The sequence below is a fragment of the Oncorhynchus tshawytscha genome, linkage group LG09 (assembly GCF_018296145.1).
Source record: "Oncorhynchus tshawytscha isolate Ot180627B linkage group LG09, Otsh_v2.0, whole genome shotgun sequence".
NCBI lineage: Eukaryota > Metazoa > Chordata > Actinopteri > Salmoniformes > Salmonidae > Oncorhynchus > Oncorhynchus tshawytscha.
In genome coordinates this window covers 32,934,540-32,955,978 of record NC_056437.1, presented here as the reverse complement: position 1 = coordinate 32,955,978, position 21,439 = coordinate 32,934,540, and the positions used below count along the sequence as shown (strand labels likewise).

The following is a 21,439-nucleotide window of genomic DNA, read 5'->3' as shown; positions in this document are numbered from 1 at the left end:
TATCAGAATTGGGCTGCCTGTGTAAACGCAGCCTATGGCACGTCTGCTCTCTCTCATTGCATATATCCAGAAGGCACTTGTTGCTGTGGTCTACTTGCCACATCCTGGAAAGTCTTTGAATCTTACAAATGAAGAACCATATAATGTATCTTCATTTGGAATGATTTAAAACAGCTGATGTAGTTGCATTTTAATAAACAATCTAAATCATTTGGAGTTAAATGTTACACATCATCTGAAAGGACACAACTGCTACTATTTACTTCTATGTCTGTAAACAACTCTTGATGTTACCGTCAGCAGATAATGACATTTGAAAACATCACTAATCTGAAAATGTAAAAAGCACATATGGTTATTCGTCTGTAGGGCTCATACTGTATGTAGTACCGTTTCTGGCAACCCGGATGATCCATGGAAGGTGTGGCACTGCTATTGCCTAATTTTGACATGTATGTACAATCAGTGTGTATATGTGAATACTTTAAGGTAAACTACTTGACCACAAGTATGTGGACACCTGCTCGTCAAACTTCTTATTCCAAAATCATGAGTATTAATATGGAGTTGGTTCCCCCTTTGCTGCTTTAACAGCCTCCACTCTTCTGGGAAGGCTTTCCACTAGATGTTGGAACATTGCTGCAGGGTCTTGCTTCCATTCAGCCACAAGAGCATTAGTGAGCTCGAACACTGATGTTGGGCGATTAGGCCTGGCTTGCAGTAAGCGTTCCAATTCACCCCAAAGGTGTTCAATGGGGTTGAGGTCAGGGCTCTGTGCAGGCCAGTCAAGTTCTTCCACACAGATCTCAACAAACCATTTCTGTATGGACCTTGCTTTGTGCACTGGAGCATTGTCATGCTGAAACAGGAAAGGGCCTTCCCCAAACTGTTGCCACAAAGTTGGAAGAACATAATCGTCTAGAATGTCATTGTATGCGTTAACGCTGTAGCGTTAAGATTTCCCTTCACTGGAACTAATGGGCCTAGCCCGAACCATGAAAAACAGCCCCAGGCCATTATTCATCCTCCACCAAACTTTACAGTTGGAACTATGCATTCGGGCAGGTACCGTTCTCCTGGCATCTGCCAAACCCAGATTTGCCCGCCGGACTGACAGATGGTGAAGTGTGATTCATCGCGCCAGAGAACGCGTGTCCACTGCTCCAGAGTCCAATGGTGGCGAGCTTTACACCACTCCAGCAGATGCTTGGCATTGCAGATGGTGATCTTAGGCAGCTCTAGCAGGGAAGAAATTTGACAAACTGACTTGTTGGAATTGTTGCATCCTATGACGGTGCCACGTTGAAAGTCACTGAGCTCTTCATTAACGCCATTCTACTGCCAATGTTTGTCTATGGAGGTTGCATGACTGTGTGCTCGGGTTTTAGACACCTGTCACTAACGGGTGTGGCTGAACTAGCCAAATCCACAAATTTGAATGGGGTTCCACATATTTATGCATATGTAGTGCATGTGCATACACTGGATAGAACAACCTGAAACTGAGGGTGAGGCACTGTGATTGTGGTGCTGCAGATGATGGCCAGTACCATCATCTGTGGAACTAAGTAATGTGATGCCGACACCTTCAAATGGTTATTGTGCCACTCAGGTTGAGCCACCACATTCCTATTACTGATGGTTAAATTTCAAATCACATTAGAATTACAAAATGTAGAACATCCCCAAGCCAGTAAGGAATGTGCTGTGATGAGTAAACCTTTTAAATTCCAGAGGATATAGAGATATTTTTCTGAAGGGGTGGAACATTTTTTATTTTTTATTACAGTCTTTGAGGGAAATGTGACAAAATCAATACCCCTCCTGCCTGCCTCCCTGTCGGAGGCTGTGGGTGAGGAGATGAGTGAGGATATGAGAGTAAACACTGCCATGGGGACCTGAGTAGAAACCAAGTCACCTGGGACAGACACTGCTGCTCTCATCTCACAGATACCATTTTTCCCATCTCATCTCACAGCCACCATGTTGTTTGCTGGCACTGACAGTACCGTGGCAGGTCATAACACAACCAGTACACAAAAGCAAAACTACAAATGTGTACAAATGCTTGTATGGTTATATATTATAACGTTTTGGGGTGATAATTTGCCACAGTTAGGGATTAACAGTAGTTTTAAATCCCTGAAATACTCTCTCAAAACATACAGAAACATAGGAACATACAAAGGAATCAATTTGACTCCAGAAATGGCACTTGAACCAAATGTGAATGAATACACCCTCTCCATGTAGTTGTATAATCTCTCCATCTAGATTCTACATATTGCCATGCAGTGTGTTACACTTGGGACTGTGGGAGCAAGGGAGAAGGTGATCAGGGGGTGTGGATGATGAGGGGAAAGAAACTCAGAACCGTTACCAACAACTCAGCTCTGAAAATGGACGTGCAGCAAGGTCCTTGAATGCATGTCATATTTGATGTATTCAAGATGAGTTGGATGTCCTTTCTATGTCTGGCCACGGCCTTTCTGGGCCTCTGTAGGGGACACAACACTTTGTTTGAAGGTAGGAAAATAAGCCAAATTAAATGATGACACAATCAATATGATAATGTGTATGCTCTACTGTTTATTACCATGTTCCATGATATATCTTTGTAAATATGTACAAGAAGCCCTATGCAAATTATTTACTGTACCTGCATTTACTGTACCTGCATTGATACTGCGGGCACTCCTTGGCTGTGGGCACTCCTATGAATGCTCGCAGTTGTGGAAATGAAAACCTGTTATTTGTTTGAGTTCATATATTCTGTTATTTATGCAACATTGATCTGCAAATACTTATTTTCCAATATTATGTTTTTGTGATTGTTTTTTTGGAATGCCCTGCCCATTTGTCTTAGATTCTGCAAACATAAAAACATGGATAGTCTCCATTAGATATATAATATAACTATTCCTGTATTTCAGGATATGACCTGTCTATGTCCAGCTACCACCTGTGTACTCGACATGAGAGCACGGTGGTGAGTAAAGTGTTGTCCTATAAGATCTCTTACACGGTCAGGAGGTCATGTGGTGGCTGGCTACCCTGGAAGATGTGTGAGGTCACAGTTTACAAAAAGGCATATCGGACTGACTACATGAATGTCATCAAAGACGTTTTGAGGTGTTGTGATGGCTATGAACAAGTGGGCAGCTACTGTGCTTTACGTGAGTATTCTAGCTTGTATTTTAGGATTATTTAAAAAATAAATGTATATTTTTACCTTTATTTAACTAGGCAAGTCAGTTAAGACGGCCTAGGAACAGTGGGTTATAACTGCCTTTTCAGGGGCAGAATGACAGATTTGTACCTTCTCTGCTCGGGGGTTTGAACTTGCAACCTTCCGGTCACTAGTCCAACGCTCTAACCACTAGGCTACACTGCCGCCTCCTCATGTTGTTCAACATGAAGAGAAAATATGTTTAGGAGAGCACAGAAGTATCTAAAAAGTGTAAGAAATGTTCATCAGTACTATGGGCCTGCCCTAATACTATCAGGACCAGTCGTCATGGAGACGTGTTTATATGGAGCAGCTAACAAAGAACACTAGATGGGGCTGTGGACCAAGAACACAGTTATAGTTTGCTATTTACAGTGCTCTTTGTAAACATTTAATCGGATTCTCTCTCTCTCTCTCTCTCTCTCTCTCTCTCTCTCTCTCTCTCTCTCTCTCTCTCTCTCTCTCTCTCTCTCTCTCTCTCTCTCTCTCTCCTCTCTCCCTCTCCTCTCTCTCTCTCTCTCTCTCTCTCTCTCTCTCTCTCTCTCTCTCTCTCTCTCTCTCTCTCTCTCTCTCTCTCTCTCTCTCTCTCTCTCTCTCTCTCTCTCTCTCTCTCTCTCTCTCTCTCTCTCTCTCTCTCTCATTAAGCTATGAACAGAAGTGGAGAGTTCACTGCTAAGCCAGGGTCCTGTCCTGAGGGTGTTGTGGAGGCACCCAGGAGTGGAGGGTGTGAATGGGACTTAGACTGCCCAGGCTGGAAAAAGTGCTGCCAGAGAGAAGGCCTTTCTCTCTGTACTGACCCTCAGTCTGCAGGTAAGTACAGATCCCAGATCAACTTCATAGTGATCAAAGATATACAGGTAAATGCCAAAATAAAGGAAACACCAACATAAAATGTCTTAATAGGGTGTTGGGCCACCACGAACCAGAACAGCTTCAATGCTCTTTGGCATGGATTCTATAAGTGTCTGGAAGTCCATTGGATGAATGAGACACCATTCTTCTATGAGAAATTCCATAATTTGGTGTTTATTTAATGGTGGTGGAAAATGCTTTCTCGGGTGCCGCTCCTCATATGTATATTCATTGTATAGTACAGTCACAGAAAATTATATTGTAAACATACTAGTATTCTTAATTATTTCACTCAGGCAGTAGAAGCTGGTGCTTTCACGTCACTGTGACAGCGAAGATAGATTACCAGTGGCTGATATCCATGGACGGGGGAATCCTGAACCACACAAGGCTGCTGCACTCTGTGGTAGGTTCCTGTATCTCCCTATGTTCTTCTCAATGATGGTCCATTATATAGTCCCTATATTTCTCACCGTATGTGCCCAGTACAGGCCATGACCATTCTGTATTGGCTTACAGGTGACTGGAGCGCTGGACTCTTATGACGTCTCAGTATACTATATCAGATCCTGGCCTATATGGCCATTTAGAACCTCCTCCTCTCTGCTGATTAGTTCCCCTGAAATTCTGTCCCTGTCCAACACGACCACAAAGCTGCACCTTCTTCTCATACACATTGAAGAAGTCACCTCGGTGTCAGTTGAAGGTAAGGGGATACTGTACTGTACTGTGGGGCGTAAAATACACAGGGTTTTCTGGTGGATATAATGATGTGTGTTAGATTTGTTCTCTTGTTACTGAAAACCCTGCTCAGGAAAAGCTGACTCAGTAACACCACGGTGTCCCACTCTGCCTCCACTTCCTCTTTACACTCATCTGTGACATGTTTCCTCTGGAAATGGAAAACTGGCCGTTGACACACACTCACAAAAACACACACCAGTGCGAACACACACAACACAAATAGACACACACTGAATCATGTATATCCTGTACACAGTATCTACTACACATTATGCTGCTGTCCTTTCAGACATGAATGAGTGTAGCCATGCCGCTCTCAGCAGCTGCTCACGTCAGGCAGACTGTACCAACACAGAGGGCTCCTACAGCTGCACCTGCCACCCAGGATTAATTGATCTCAACCCCAACAACAAAGGGGCACACTGCCAAGGTAAGGACAGGGAGTGGTGTGTACTTACTCTGAGTTATATGAAATTCATGGAAAGATGTAAAAGTTTGTAGCTAACACTCAAACTGTTCATTCTCTTTTCAGCTGCTGACCCTGTGACCTCACTCGTGCCCAGTAATGCCACTCATATGTTCTGGTGGGCCAATGCTACAGAGTTGCCACCCAACAGTACCAGCTATCAGTCCTGGGTCTCCAGCATAACTGATACCCCAACAGCCATAGCTACAACCACAAACAGGAGCATGATGCTGAGCTCGACCCATATACATGCTACCACACATAACCCAGTTAACGCCAGCTCCAACAGGTCTGAGACCAGTACCGCAGTGACACCCTCGAGTACTGTATTGACATCCAGCAGGCCTGAAATCAGTACAGCTCTCACATCCTGGAGTAGTTCCACCTCACTCCAGCATACCACTAACCCCAACTCTCCAACCCCAACCCTCTCCACCTCGGCCCCCTCTGTACCGGCATGGCAGACACATCACCAGCAGACCAGCACTATGCCACAAACCAGCCTGGAGCCCACTCTGGTGGTGTCCCTGAGTTTATCACCACCATCTCCATCCACATGCTGTATGGAAATCAATAACACACCCATTATACATTGTACAACGGCAACAGTTTTAAGCTTATGGACTTTTTAAAATATCACTTCTAATATTTTGTTGATAGAAATTCCCCCAATGACCCCCCTGCTGTTTCTAAGAACCCCTGAGGCTGTTCGCATAATATTCTCCAAAGTGCTCCACATACATCTTTAATAATCATAATTTTAAAAAATTAGACTCACAAAGTCATTGATAATTGATACAATTATATTTCATTGAAGTTGAGATTGATTACTGTCTCCCTTTTCTCCCAGACCCCGCCCCCATCACCAACCTGCAGGCTTCCAGCGTCACTGGCTCATCCTTCTACGTGTCCTGGATGACTGGCCAATCCCAGAGCGGGTTTAGCTTTCTGGTGGTGCTGATGGAGGGGTCAAAGGTCAGGGGACGCTGGGAGACAGGGCTGTCAGTCTGGGAGGTGACATTGTTGAAGCCTGGGGTTCTCCACAACGTTACTGTCATTTCCTGTCCCTATGGGAGTCAGGGGACCAGCCTGCTGGTTAAGACTGGTAAGTTCCATGTAAAGAATGTGTTTAAAATGTAAACTTTCTGTCATCTTTTTCAGTTTTGTTATGTCAATATCACTTAAAATGTGTGCATACTTAAACTGATGCAGTACATTTTAGCGATATGTGCTTTATGCATAAGGAGGCTGATATGGTGTGCCCTATGCTGCTAGCCAAAGCCATCTGAACAAGGACAAGAGGAAAGCCCTCTATTATTCATTACACACTGACACAGCACTATGATTTGGTTTCACTTACGAAAGCACTTTCACGTTATGCTGACTCTTATAGCAGATATGAAACTGTTGTAGTGACTACAGTGCTTTGGCTGGATGTGTGTATCCAATTCACAGCTGCACAGACACTTGGAGCAACAGCTCACCTGACCAATGTGCAGTTCACTGATGCCCTGCTGGACCCTACTAGCCAGATGTATCAGAATCTTAGTCGTAGTATTATGGAAGAGGTAGGAGACTTCCACACAACGGCTGCTTTGACAAATGTTTTTTGAATTTTTACAAATGTTGAATGTTTGAATGTTGTCATTGTCCTCACTTATAGAACGTGGAATGAATGAAAGACACTTAAACATGTTTTGTAGTTGTTACATGTTGTAGTTTCTATCAAATGACAGACACGAACACACTGTCTCCTCTAACTGTCCCACAGATCCTCCAGTCTCTCCCTCCTGATGTTCTGGCCCTGGTAAACTCAGGAGATGTGAGGGTTCAGATCACAGGCCTGGCCCCCGGCAGTGTAGTAGTAAACTTCACCATCATCTTCACACCCAGTCAGTCCCTGGACATCCTGAAAGTGTCCTCTGTTCTGATGCAGGCCCTACAGAACAGCTCCAGATACACTGTTGACAGCAACAACACCAGCATAGATGGTAACGCTGTCTTAACCTTGTACAGTTGTAAGAATACGTAGACTTTGATAAAAGGATGTATACAAGATAATGTGCCAGGTTCTCCAATGGGCCTTTCTTGAAAATTATTATTTGAATTAATGTGACTTCATGCTTAAATATAGGTTGAATATGAAATAAGATAACTCTGTTAGCATTATATGGAGAGCACATTTAGTGATACCAATCTGCATAAACTGTTAACCTGATATTCAATGGCAGATTTTTCTTGTTGTTTCTAACAGATGTTGATGAGTGCAGTACAGGGGACATGGACTGCTCCCCATGGGCCCAGTGCACTAACACCTGGGGCTCCTACAGCTGTCTCTGTCTGGATGGATTCACGGACTCTAACCCCTCTAGGCCGGGACGAGTCTGTTCAGGTAGACAAAATGGAGTAATCGCTAGTAATCGTCTAAATTCAGATCTGGATATGGTTACTAGAGTATTCGTCTCACACTGCCTAATCAGTTCACTACAGTTCAAACTGTAATTGTCTTTTTTTCGTTTCCATACAGCTCCTTTGACCACAACCACACCTATGTCCACAACCACACCTATGTCCGCAACCACAACAAACACTCCGGTTACAACCAGCAATACAGTGTCAACCACTACCACATATAATACAACCTCAATTACATCCAACAATACAGATGCAGCTACAATGAACGCACCCGTTACAACCACTGTCAACAATACAGTTAGAATCAACAACACAGTTTCAACCAAAACTCCAGTCACAATCACAACCATGGCGCCAGTTACAACCTCAACCATCACTGAAGTTCCTACAAAAATGACCAGCGGTCTCATCAAAACCAGTCTGCAGCCTGAGACTCCTACATCTCTGGCTCCTCTGGTCTCTTATACGGAAGCCATCTCAGTGGAGTGCAGGGCCAGTGCCATCACGGTGACAGTGGCCAGGGACTTCCTGTTGTCGGGGCACATTGGGGACTCTTCCCTGTACCTAGGGAGACAGGAGTGTGGCGTGAACGGAGGGAACAGTAGCCACGTCCAGCTGACGGTGGCTTGGGACGAGTGTAACACACAGCTATTATATGTGAGTCAGTAAACTTGTCAGTCAGTGGCTAGAGGGTGCTACCTACTGCCCCCTTGTGTCACAAAGAGCATAGTCTCTGGTGTGTTTTGGCTAAATAAAAGGTTATTCTATAATGCACAAAACAGACCTGGATTTAACAGGTTAAAATGTCCTTATTTATGTACCATTTATTCTATACATTAAAAACATGAAGCCTGTGACCATGGTATCTTGTAGGTGCAGGTGTTGGATGACCGAACTAGATTGAACTGTCCTCATGGTCTGTTAGAAAATAAAATAACTAATTTCCCATTTTAACTTTTGCACTTCAGAACAGCACTCACTACACTGCTCAGGTGAATCTGTACAACTTGCCTGATGACACTACAAGGGTTCCCACAGTATGGCTGAAGGTCCCCATCATGTGTACCTTCAGGAGGAGCATCATCATCTCCTCTGGTTACAGCACCGCAGGGTACGCTCTGCCAGGCGCCATGGTTACCTTGTCTATGTCACTATGGTCACATGATATATTTAGCTATTTATTTACATCATATCTTATGGTGTATTGACAGGTATGATATGATCAATGATGCTGTCATGGGCTCAGGGACGTTCTACGTGACATTTCAGCTCCTGAATGGAATGTCACCCCTACCCCAGAACTACAGCCTGTCTCCTGAGGAGGACGTTGTGGTCGAGGTCAGCGTTGACTCCACGGTTGCCCAGATCAAAGTGGTCATCAACAAGTGCTGGGCCACCCAGAGCAGCAACCCCTTAGAACCAACAACCTATGTTTTTCTGGAAAACAGGTCTGTTCTACAATTGCTTTTGAAGGTGCCCTATTATAGTTAGCTTAGATGCTAGGTTTTCATTCTGTGGCATATAATAGAATAACATTTATATGTATTGTCCAACCGAGGATGGACATTTGCTTGAAGATTGAGATGTGTTTGGGTACATTCTAAGCTTTGTGCCGGTAATCTGTCTCTCTCTTTCTCATCAGCTGTCCCCTCCCAAACACATACACCACAGTCGTTGAGAACGGCAACTCCAGCAAGTCTCGCCTGTCTCTTCGCATCTTCTCCTACATCAACCTGAATGTCATCTACCTGCACTGCCAGATTCAGATCTGTATCGAGACTGGCTCGGCCACCTGCCAGCCTGTGAGCATCTGTCCAGATTTATTCATACTGTACTACTCAAATATACAGTATTTACTTTGGTGTCTAGATTTACTGTCCAACCAGGGGTTAAATGGGGTATTTGGAGGTGGGGAAGCTCTGGCAGGTTGAATAAAAGGATTATGCCAAGATTAGGGTTAGAATTAGGGTTAGTGTTACTGCTGTAAGTACAATGTATTACTATTCTAGGGTTTGGGTTAGGGTTAGGGTTACTACTTTTTATCCTACTCCCATAAGTCTGCCTGGCTCTCGCTTTGATCCGGGTATATCCAGTTCAATTTAACCACTGTGTTCAACCCCTTTGATATGACTACCTAGAGGCTCTTGAAAAATGCTCTACTTGGAGAATGTTTAATTATACTGAACAAAAGTGTAAACAAAACATGTAAAGTGTTGATCCCATGTTTCATGAGCTGAAATGAAAGATCCCAGAAATGTTCCAAACATACAAAAAGCTTTCCCTCTCAAATGTTGTGCACAAATGTGTTTACATCCCTGTTAGTGAGCATTTCTCCTTTGCCAAGATAATCCATCCACCTGACAAGTGTGGCATATCAAGAAGCTTAAACAGCATGATCATTACACAGGTGCACCTTGTTCTGGGGACAATAAAATGGCACTCTAAAATGTGCAGTTGTGTCACACAACACAATACCACAGATGTCTCAAGTTTTGGGGGAACGTGCAATTGGCATGCTGACTGCAGGAATGTCCACCAGAGCTGTTGTGATAGATTTTAATGTTAATTTCTCTACCATAAGTCGTCTCCAAGGTCGTCTTAGAAAATTTGGCAGTACATCCAACCGGCGCACGACCGCAGACCACGTGCAACCACGCCAGCCCTGGACCTCCACATCGGGCTTTTTCACCTGCGGGATTGTCTGAGACCAGCCACCTGGACAGCTGATGAAACTGTGGATTTGTACAACCGAAGAATTTCTGCACAAACTGTCAGAAACCACCTCAGGGAAGCTCATCTGCGTGCTCGTCATCCTCACTAGGGTCTTGACCTGACTGCAGATCGGCTTCGTAATCAACTTCAGTGGGCTAATCTCACCTTCAATGGCTACTGGCACGCTGGAGAAGTGTGCTCTTCGCGTATGAATCCCGGTTTCAACAGTACCGGGCAGATGGTAAATGTCAACGTTGTGAACAGTGCCCCATGGTGGAGTTATGGTATGGCAGGCATAAGCTTTGGACAACGAACACAATTTAATTTTATCGATGGCAATTTGAATGCACAGAGATACCTTGACCAGATCCCGAGGCCCATTGCTGTGTCATTTATCCGCTGCCATCGCCTCATATTTCAGCATGATGTCACAAGGGTCTGTACACAACTTCTGGAAGCTGAAAATGTCCCAGTTCTTCCATGGCCTGCATACCCACCAGACATGTTGCTCATTGAGCAGGTTTGGGATGCTCTGGATCTACATGTACAATAGCATGTTCCAGTTCCCGCCAAAATGGAGTAACTTTATGCGATGGAGATGTGTTGCGCTTCATGAGGCAAATGGTGGTCACACCAGAAACTGACTGGTTTTCTGATCCCCGCCCCTACATTTTTTAAAGGTATCTGTGACCAACAGATTCATATCTGTATTCCCAGTCATGTAAAATCTATAGATTAGGACCTCATTTATTTATTTCAAAATCAAATCAAATCAAATTTATTTATATAGCCCTTCGTACATCAGCTGATATCTCAAAGTGCTGTACAGAAACCCAGCCTAAAACCCCAAACAGCAAGCAATGCAGGTGTAGAAGCATGGTGGCTAGGAAAAACTCCCTAGAAAGGCCAAAACCTAGGAAGAAACCTAGAGAGGAACCAGGCTATGTGGGGTGGCCAGTCCTCTTCTGGCTGTGCTGGGTGGGTGGAGATTATAATTCAATTGACTGATTTCCTTATTTGAACTGTAACTCTGTAAAATCTTTTAAATATTTGCATGTTGCGTTTATATTTTTGTTCAGTGTAGTTCAATGCTGTTCTCTTTCCATAATCTTTTCCTTTGTCAGGATTGCTTTGGGCGGACAGAAAGATTATCCAATCTAATTGGAACAGCAAAAGCATCCTGTGGACCACTGCTTAGATCACACAAAGGTACAGTAAATACATTTCAAAGTGTGACTGCATGAAAATAAGCTATACTGTGACAATGTGATGACTAGGCTACTGATAATTTCATAGACAGCCAAGTCCAAAATTATTGGCACCCTTGATAAAGATGAGCAAAAAGAATATATAAAATAAATCATGCAAATACAGAGCTATAAATAAATGGGAAAGTATATTATTTTATACTAATACAATTGCTCACCCAAAAGAGATGGTGTAACTTGTAATATTTTTTTCTCTCAAAAGGATAGGGGTCAAAATGATTGTCACCCATTTTTAATACCTTTCAATACCTCACCTTGCGAGGATAACGGCACTGAGCCTTTTTCTAAAACGTTTTAGGAGATTGGAGAACACATTGGGAGGGATTCATGTCATTCCATTTTGAAGGTCAACGGCATCATGAACTTTACCCAGTACCAGGACATTTTAGACAAAAACCTGGTTGGCTCTGCCAGGAGGCTGAAACTTGTCCACAGGTGGATCTTCCAGTAAGACAATGACCCCAAGCACACATCAAGAAATTGTTCATTGACCCCCCCAAAAAAATCAACATTTTGCAATGGCCATCTCATATCCAGACTTGAACCCCATTGAAAACCTGTGGTTTGAAATGAAGAGGGCAGTCCATAAGGGTAGACGAAGGATATCAAGGATCTGGAAAGATTTTGTATGGAGGAATGGTCTAAGATCCCTCCTAATGTGTTCTCCAATCTAATAACACATTTTAGAAAAAGGCTCAGGATGGTTTGTACGAGGCTACATGATGTATAGGATGATCAACTGTACATATTGTGGAGTTAATATATTCTGACGTGTTTTCTGGCAGTGTCCGTCGAAGAGAGATCTGATACTCTTCGTCTGGTGGGCTACAGTTTACTGGGAATAGGACTATTCCTCCTCTTTATCGGGAGTCTCTCTTCCTTGTTCTTCAGCCACAGGAAGCGAATTGGAACCTACAGCTTCAGCCTCAAACCCAAACAAGATAACTATACCTATCATGTTTTCAATACTTAGTGCTGGAACACTTTTAGGCTAGTTTTAGTGAACTCAAAGACATAGTAAAGTTGGTATTTAATTTATTCAAGCTGTTGCCTAGTAGTCAGAAATGAAGAGGTCAATACAGATAATTATGATTAAACTAAGGCATATTATTAAAAAACTAAGTGTATCAAAAGGGCAGAATTCATTATTAATTTGGATGACATCAGGGTCTCTTCAATTTTTTCAACATTGATACATTTAAATACATACTGTATACAAAGCACTGTTTGCCTTGGAAATTAATGTTGTCTTGTTAGGATTTGTATAGTGAATCTTATTTAAAAAATATCATATATTCTGCTATCCCTTCATCTTCTTTTAAACTGATATTTTTCTATAACTGAGAAAATCTACCATTTATAAATATGGAAAATGCATGTATTTTATAAGTATATCCTGAAGTCTTCTAAAGTCAATAGCAGAAACATCCTGAAATATTGACCTGCTAAAATATGTGAAATATGTTCATAAACGAACAACTAAAAATAAAAAGGAATTATTTGTATATTGGAACATTTGTAGCAGAGGGAGAGAATATTCCCCCAATCTTAATTTACGAGGTGAAATGCTGAATTTGTGATACAATCTAAGAACTACTGTAATGATCCATACACTAGAGGACACTGTTGGGTCATTGCATAAAAAAATAAACATAGGTAGGACAACAGATGTTGTGATTTCACAGTGTTATGATATCATGAATAAGATATGGTCACACTATAAACATTTTGGATGATTGACATTAGCTAACATTACATGAGGGTATTGCACATTTACCAAATACATCAAAGACTTGGTGGTCTATATGTCTGTGCTGCGTGCATGTGTAAATGTGCAGGCCGGGCCCATCATGTGGATGATGACTTCACACCACCACTTCACACACACACACCTTTCCCTCTCTGAGAGGCGAGCCCTGTGGAGGGATATATGGTAAACAGCAGGAGGTTGGTTTCTTTCAGAGGCGTACCCTGGAGACCAGGAGGGTGGTGGGATGGGGGGTACAATCTGTGTGGACGAGGACTGATAAACACTACCCCCAATTAACCCATACAACCCCAACCCACCTTCTTACTGGCAACCCATTTCTATGGAAACATGGGGGGGGCGGGGTAGAAGTAGGGAGGAGGATGTGAGGGGGGATGGAGGAAGGGAGGGTGAAACGGTGATCTGAGGCAAAGTATCAAAGGAACAAACCTCCATCAAAAGAAAACAAAAATAGTTGATTGTTACAGTTATAGAGCGTCGCACAGTTGGCCCAGCGTCGTTCAGGTTAGGGTTTGGCCGGGGTAGGCCATCATTGTAAATAAGAACTTGCCTAGTTAAATAAAGGTTAAATTAAATGTTTAAAAAATACCCACATTGTAAAGCTGAGTGAACTGTAGATTCAAAATCTAATCAAATTGTATTTGTCACATGCACCGAATATAACAGGTGTAGACGTTACCGTGAAATGCTTACTTACAAGCCCTTAACCAACAATGCAGTTCAAGAAATTAAGTTAGGAACATATTTACAAATAAACTAAAGTAAAAAATGTAAAGTAACACAATAAAATAACAATAATGAGGATATGTACAGGGGATTCCGGTACCTAATCAATGTGCGGGCGTACAGGTTAGTCGAGGTAATTTGTACATGTAGGTAGGGGTAAAGTTGGGGGGGAGTCAATGTAATAGTCCAGGTGGCCATCTGATTAATTGTTCAGCAGTCTTATGGCTTGGGGGTAGAAGCTGTTAAGGAGCCTTTTGGTCCTAGACTTCTCGCTCTGGTACCGCTTGACATGCGTAGCAGAGAGAACAGTCTATGACTTGGGTGACTGGAGTCATCGACAATTTTTTGGGCCAGCCTCTGACACCGCCTAGTATATAGGTCCTGGATGGCAGGAAGCTTGGCCACAGTGATGTACTGGGCATTATGCAGTACCCTCTGAATCGCCTTACGGTCGGATGCCGAGCAATTGCCATACCAGGCGGTGATGGAACCAGAAGTTGCCATACCAGTACCCACCAGTATGATATAACATCCTCCTTCAATCAAATTCATCCAATGGTTTTCAGCACCATAGGTTTGATTCCCAATTATCCACTTCTGCAATTTTGTTGATTTCATTTCACTCCAAAAATGAACAAGTAGGTGTTTTTCCCCTGATCTAATTACCTAATTAAGGATTCCTTTAGCAATGAATCTGGCTTTAAGAACATTAGCCAGGGTTTTTGTTCACCCCTGTGGTGTGCAGATGTGTTGGATCATCCATAATATTCACAGAGTGAATAAGAAAACACTGCACTGAATTTCCAAAGAACCCCAATTGTTAAATACCACTATGAGTGTCTGGGAGTCCTTTCCAAACATATTACATCGAATCTGGGGACTAGGCAGGGCCACAGAAGACTAATGTCTTTCTTTTTAACATCCCAATAAACAGTATTCTAAGAGGCAGCTGAGCCAAACATCCATGTAATGGTGGCAAATTGATCTTTCTGTTCTTTTTTCCTTCATCCTTCCCCTCCTCCTCCTCCTCTCTTCCATCCTCAGTCCATTTGGCAGGTAGGAGGCACAGACAGCATTTATCACCCTAACTGCTGGCCTGTCTGTCTGTCATCTCCCTGGGCTTTCAGACCATTACTAATTCATGTTCTCTCTTCCTCTTACTTTCAGCCCATTGTCTGTTCATTTGCCATTAACAGCCAGGGTCGAATCTAAGCACCTCAACTACATAATTACTGCTGGTGGTGAGGATATTCACCATGCGCGTGCGCCATCGTGCATACATTTATTTTGTCCCCCTACACCAAATGCGATCATGGCACACAGGTTAAAATATCAAAACAAACTCTGAACCAATGATATAAATTTGGGGACAGTTCGAAAAGCATTAAACATTTTTGGCAATTTAGCTAGTTAGCTTGCACTTGCTTGCTTATTTGTCCTATTTAGCTAGCTTGCTGTTGCTAGCTAATTTGTCCTGGATATATACATTAGGTTGTTATCTTACCTGAAATGCACAAGGTCCTCTACTCCGACAATTAATCCACACATAAAAAACGTCAACCGAATTGTTTCTAGTCATCTCTCCTCCTTCCAGGCCTTTTCATTGTTTAACTTATATGGTGATTGGCATCTAAACTTTCATAGTATTACCACGACAACCGGCAGCAGTTCGTCTTTCAATCACATACGTGGGTATAACCAATGAGGAGATGGCACATGTGTACCTGCTTCTATAAACCAATGAGGAGATGGGAGAGACAGGACTTGCAGCGCGATCTGCGTCAGAAATAGAAAGGACTATTATTTTACATGCTGACCAGACCGGACACGTCGCGTGCGCGAGCGTCGCAAAATAAATTTAGAAATCCATGTTATTCAATTATTGCACCCACACTGCTTGCGCGCCAACGAGTGTCTGCGTACCCAAGGGCTAAAACAGAACTCCTTCCTATTTCTGACTCCTTCCTATTTCTGACGCAGATTGTGCTGCAAGTCCTGCCTCTTCCATCTCCTCATTGGTTTATAGAAGCAGGTACACACGTACCATCTCCTCATTGGGCACTCATTGGTTATACCCACGTGGGTGATTGAAAGACGGAACTTTGTTGCCAGTTGTCGTCGTGGTAATATAATGAAAGTTTAGATGCATCACCATATAAGTTCAATTATGAAAAAGCCTGGAAGGAGGAGAGATGACTGGAAACGATTTGGTTTGCCGTTTTATGTGTGGATTAATTGTCGGAGTAGAGGACCTTGTGCATTTCAGGTAAAATAACAACTCAATGTTTATATCCCAGGACAAATTAGCTAGCAACAGCAAGCAAGCTAAATAGGACAAATTAACATTAGCTAGCAAGTGCAAGCTAACTAGCTAAATTGCCATACATGTTTAATGCTTTTCGACCTGTCCCCAAATTAATGTCATTGTTTCAGAGTTTGTTTTGATATTTTAACCTGCTTGTTGTGATCGCATTTGGTGTGTGTGGGGGGTGAAATCGGACCTCCATTATGGCATCTGCTGAGCGATTCCTTCGTGCTGCATCCCCAGTTGCTCTCTTGTCAAACAGCATCCAAACAGCAGACGTTTATGGCACTACTGCTGGTGCTTCTGCTCCATCTGATCCCTCTTCTTCCTGGTGCCTGAGCCAGCTGACTGCTGGGGCTGTCCCTCCCTGCTGCTGAGGTTATTCTTTGAAGAGCCTCATCAATCGCTCTGGCATCACTAAAGGCTAACTTCTTAAACCTGGGGTCAAGTGCAACAGTTTCTGATAGCATGTGGTTATATTCCATTCTGTGTAACTTTCTGTCCATTGATGAACATAGGGTGTCCATCAACTCTGTCACATGTCCTGTGGTTACATTTGCTTCTCTCTGGTGTCTGGCTGTGATTCGCTGCAGACCCTTACACAGGAGTATCATTTTTGAGGCTGTCACATAGCTGAAAAGAGAGAACAGTAACTTATTAGTTCAGGTTCATGTTTTGTCTACTGATACTACATTCTCATCTACTGCTCATATACGTATATAATACTGGATTAACTAATGATGTAGTAATAACTGCTTACTGTACCTCTCTCCACTGATCTCCACAGTGACCTGCTCAAAGGGTTCCAGGACTCTGCACACCTCCTCCACCACCTCCCATTCCTCTTGGGTCAGAGCATCAACAGGTGCATTGACAATGGCCAAGGTTGAGATGATGGCATCCTTTGACTCAATAAACCGCGTCAACATATACAATGTTGAATTCCACCTTGTAGTGCCCTCATGTTTAGGCCTCAGCTCAGGCATCCCCATTTGGCGTTGTGTAGACTTTAGTTTTTCAGCAACTACTGTGCTTCTGTGGAAGTATTCCCCAGCTGATTTCACTTTATCCACAGTGGGCTTCATCACCTTCAGAGCATCTCTTACAATCAGGTTGATTGTGTGGGCAAGACATGGATGATGGGTACATTTTTCAATTTTCATGCTTTGGTTATGCTAGCTGCATTGTTGCGAACACAACAGACCACTTTTCCATCTACTTGCCATTCTCTGGCCACTCTCAACAGTTCCTCTGCCAAGTTCTCTGAGGTGTCTGTCGCTGAACTCAAAGCAGTCCAGAAGACAGCTAGACATCGAAAAATGTTCAATGAAGTGACATGTAACCGACATGTAAGAAGTGATTACCCTTGATGTCCAGCAGTCAGTGGTAAGGAAAACTGCTGTTGCTTTTTGGACTCTTTCCCACACTGAAGCCCGTGTCCTCTCGTACAGTTGCGGAATTAGTGATTTTGAAAGGGTTTTCCTGTTTGGAATTGTGTACATTGGATTTAGACTATTGCTATAATTTCTAAAATCTCTGTCCTCCACGATCGAAAATGGCTGGAAATTGGTGGCAATCATTTTAGCCAATGCAATCTCAATATGGCCTTGTTTTGCTACAGACATAGACTTTGGCATAAACTGGTATATAGAAGAATGCGTTGCTGTAGGATGCGGAGTAGACCTACTTGACTGACTGGATACATCTCCACGTGTGGAGGTGCTGGCTCCACCACTTTCACTAGCAGGCCCGCTAGTTTCTCGAAGCTCTGCTACAGCTAGCTTCAAAGTTGGGCGCACACTTCGCATATGCCGGTGTAGGTTGTGCGTAGAACCGGCTGTATATAAGATTTTGTTTTGGCAAATTCTACACTGTGCTCTTACATTGTCTACATTATTAAAATGCATCCAAATTAAACTGTGCTTCCGACTCATTTTCCAGCTTTTGTTTTCACAGCTGACCTTCCTCTCTCTCCTCACTGCTAAATGTGTGACTGTGAGTGAGTTGGCTCCGCCCTCCCTCACGCATCTTTCGTTCATTGATTGACACTGCGTGTCTGATTGACAGGAACAACAGGTGAGGCTGTTAGTCTGAGCAGACAGTCAGAACGAATGCGTGCGCTTGAGCATTTAGGCCTATATTATTTTTATTTATTTTTTGTTCTTTGAATTAGTTTTATTCTATTCAATTAAATCTTTTGATTATTCATATCTTAATTTTGTATATTTTTTATAAATAGATTCGGCTCTTCTGATATGCGAGACGGCTCCCAACGTTCACCTACAAGAGCCGGCTCTTAGACCCTAACTCGTTCGCGAACGACCCATCACTAATAGTGATGCTAATGATAGGCCTAGCAGTCTTCTGGTAGATGGAAAGGCTTTCCCAAAACCTTCTCTATTAAATGTTAACTAGCTAGCTACAAAGTAGCCCTTAACACACTAGCCAGTAAGCATCCTCATAATCGTCTCAATTATAATTTAAAGATAATTTAAGAAATATGTAAATTATGTAATTTCAGTATACCTGTCAAAATGTTATGATTATTTGCATTAATCCAGTGGCCATTTCTTTTGCAAACTCCATCTCATGTACAACAGAAACACTGCTAACCAAACAACAGTGCTAGGTGCCTGCACATTTGAATTAAAGGGAAACTACTAGATTTTTTCCAAGACCTCCTGATGTTGTTCAAATATTGTTATGGACTTGCAATTTTGTTGTATTTCTGTTGTAAAAGTGTGACTTCCAGAGCGAAAACAGTTGACAGCCTAATTACTTTGTTTCAATAGTAGGACTACTATTAGCCTTCTTGCACAGTGCAGCTTGGGTTGGTCTGACTGTGAAAGACCAATATGAGATTTAGGATTTTACGTCATTCAGAGTGAATGTCCCTGTTTCTCATCAAAAAAAAATCACACAGGGTGCCTTTCCTTCTCCGGGCGGGCCATTTGGAAATGTTTTGGCAAAATTTGAGTATACCCACTTTTCCAGGCACCACTACACCACTGGACGTTTTTGTTTGGACTTCATTAGTTTTTTCCCCGGCTGTTCGGGCACAGTACATTTTTTTCTGAAGTCAGTAGTTGAAGTCTGCGCCCCTTCGTCTGTGATTGGTCAACAGTAGGGATTATTCAATAAAGTCTTTGTTGTCATTCAACTCAATTCTTGCAAAACATTTATTTGAGAAATACTGCACCAAACATCTTAGTTAGATGTAAAATTGTGCGACTAAAATCTCCTCTGCAAAAACTTCTAAATTAATGACAGATTTCTTGAGTTATTTTAAGATTAATTCTGACTATTTTGAGGAAGTTTATACTGGCTACGGCATCTCAAAATTGGTGAACAATACTATGGACGTTTCTTTCTCGTTTTTCAAGCGAAGGTCTTTTATGCGAGTATGCGAGTTCGGCCAGCCGAAGTGATGCACTTTTACATATATTTGGTCCAGTATTTCTCAAGTTAAATAATGTGCATGAAAACTAGTCGTCTGTAGTTGAATGACAACAAACACTTCAATGAAGAATTCCTGCTGTGGATCATTCACCGACGAGGAGGCGTAGACTTCAGCAACAGTTGAAAATAACCCTGCCGAATGCTGCCGAACACCAAAACAAACAAAACATTTTTGCATAATATATGTGCAAACTGTTTCGACTGGGAAGCATATGGTAAGCTTAAGGGAAGATTGCCATACAGTCACTAGGTCAAAGGTCAATACGGGTCTACACTGTGCTCTCCAATACTGGGGAGGATTCATTGGTGCCCCTCCCCTCTACCCTGTTCCTGTCATAGACAACAGTTTTATGTGGACAATTGCTGAAAATCTCTTAATCATTATGACCGACAATAACTGTACAAAAAGATTCTAGCTGGAAGGTTTGCAGGCTATGATTTCCTATTCATTGCTTTTGAACATTGTAAGTACTGTAGATAGCGAAATGTTTACTGGTAGTAGGAGACTTATGTGTGTGTTGTATTTATATTTATTATGGATCCCCAGTACTCTTCTGGGGGTCCAGTAAAATTAAGGCAGTTCTACGTTTTAAAAACATTACAATACATTCACAATAGATTTCACAAAATATTAAGTGTGTACCCTCAGGCATCTACTCTACTACCACATATCTACAACACAAAATCCATGTGTATATGTGTGTATAGTGCGCATGTTATCGTGTGTTTGTATGCATGTGTCTATGTTTGTGTTGCTTCACAGTCCCTGCTGTTCCATAAGGTGTATTTGTATCTGTTTTTTAAAATAATTTTACTGCTGGCATGAGTTCCTTGATGTGGAATAGTGATGAGAGTGAGACACAGCCTATAGGAGGAGACTCATCCTTCCATGACTCATCTTTAGAGATACGAGTTCTCCATGTAGTCATGAGACACAGCCTATAGGAGGAGACTCATCCTTCCATGACTCATCCTTAGAGATTCGAGTCCTCCATGTAGTCATGAGACACAGTCTATGGGAGGAGACTCATCCTTCCATGACTCATCCTTAGAGATACGAGTCCTCCATGTAGTCATGAGACACAGTCTATGGGAGGAGACTCATCCTTCCATGACTCATCCTTAGAGATACGAGTCCTCCATGTAGTCATGAGACACAGTCTATGGGAGGAGACTCATCCTTCCATGACTCATCCTTAGAGATACGAGTCCTCCATGTAGTCGTGAGACACAGTCTATAGGAGGAGAATCAAACTTAGAGATACGAGTCCTCCAATCCCGATGAGCAGCTCAAGTCTATGTGGCATCGTGAAGATGTGAAGGCTTCACATAAAAGTGTTGTGTGGGTGTGTGTGTGTGTGTTTACTCCTCTGGGGTAGGCACATTGAGGAGAATGAGTCAGCAGAGCACATCTGTACAATCAGATAACGAATGTGCATACTTATCATTTTATCATCCAATACAAATTCATTCTCATCTTTCACTTCATAATCAA

At 42.6% G+C, this 21,439-nt stretch overlaps 1 protein-coding gene across 1 annotated transcript; it reads left to right on the top strand.

Annotated features, from left to right (window-relative positions):
• The first annotated feature begins 3,857 nt into the window (after positions 1 to 3,857).
• LOC112257831 (uromodulin-like 1) lies at positions 3,858 to 12,997 on the top strand. Its single transcript, XM_024431704.2, has 15 exons — positions 3,858 to 4,039; positions 4,378 to 4,487; positions 4,601 to 4,787; positions 5,115 to 5,255; positions 5,358 to 5,852; positions 6,142 to 6,396; positions 6,747 to 6,859; positions 7,063 to 7,282; positions 7,546 to 7,683; positions 7,819 to 8,363; positions 8,675 to 8,817; positions 8,918 to 9,154; positions 9,349 to 9,508; positions 11,543 to 11,627; positions 12,472 to 12,997. The coding sequence occupies exons 1-15, from the start codon at positions 3,877 to 3,879 to the stop codon at positions 12,657 to 12,659; spliced, it is 3,180 nt and encodes a 1,059-aa protein (XP_024287472.2). The 5' UTR covers positions 3,858 to 3,876; the 3' UTR covers positions 12,660 to 12,997.
• Positions 12,998 to 21,439: the final 8,442 nt, after the last annotated feature.

Excerpts from the sequence above, each read along its gene's own strand:
- LOC112257831 (XM_024431704.2), top strand. The coding sequence starts at position 3,877 with ATGAACAGAAGTGGAGAGTTCACTGCTAAGCCAGGGTCCTGTCCTGAG. Across the intron at positions 6,397-6,746 it reads CAGCCTGCTGGTTAAGACTG|CTGCACAGACACTTGGAGCA; the intron begins GTAAGTTCCATG and ends TCCAATTCACAG. Across the intron at positions 9,509-11,542 it reads GCTCGGCCACCTGCCAGCCT|GATTGCTTTGGGCGGACAGA; the intron begins GTGAGCATCTGT and ends TTCCTTTGTCAG.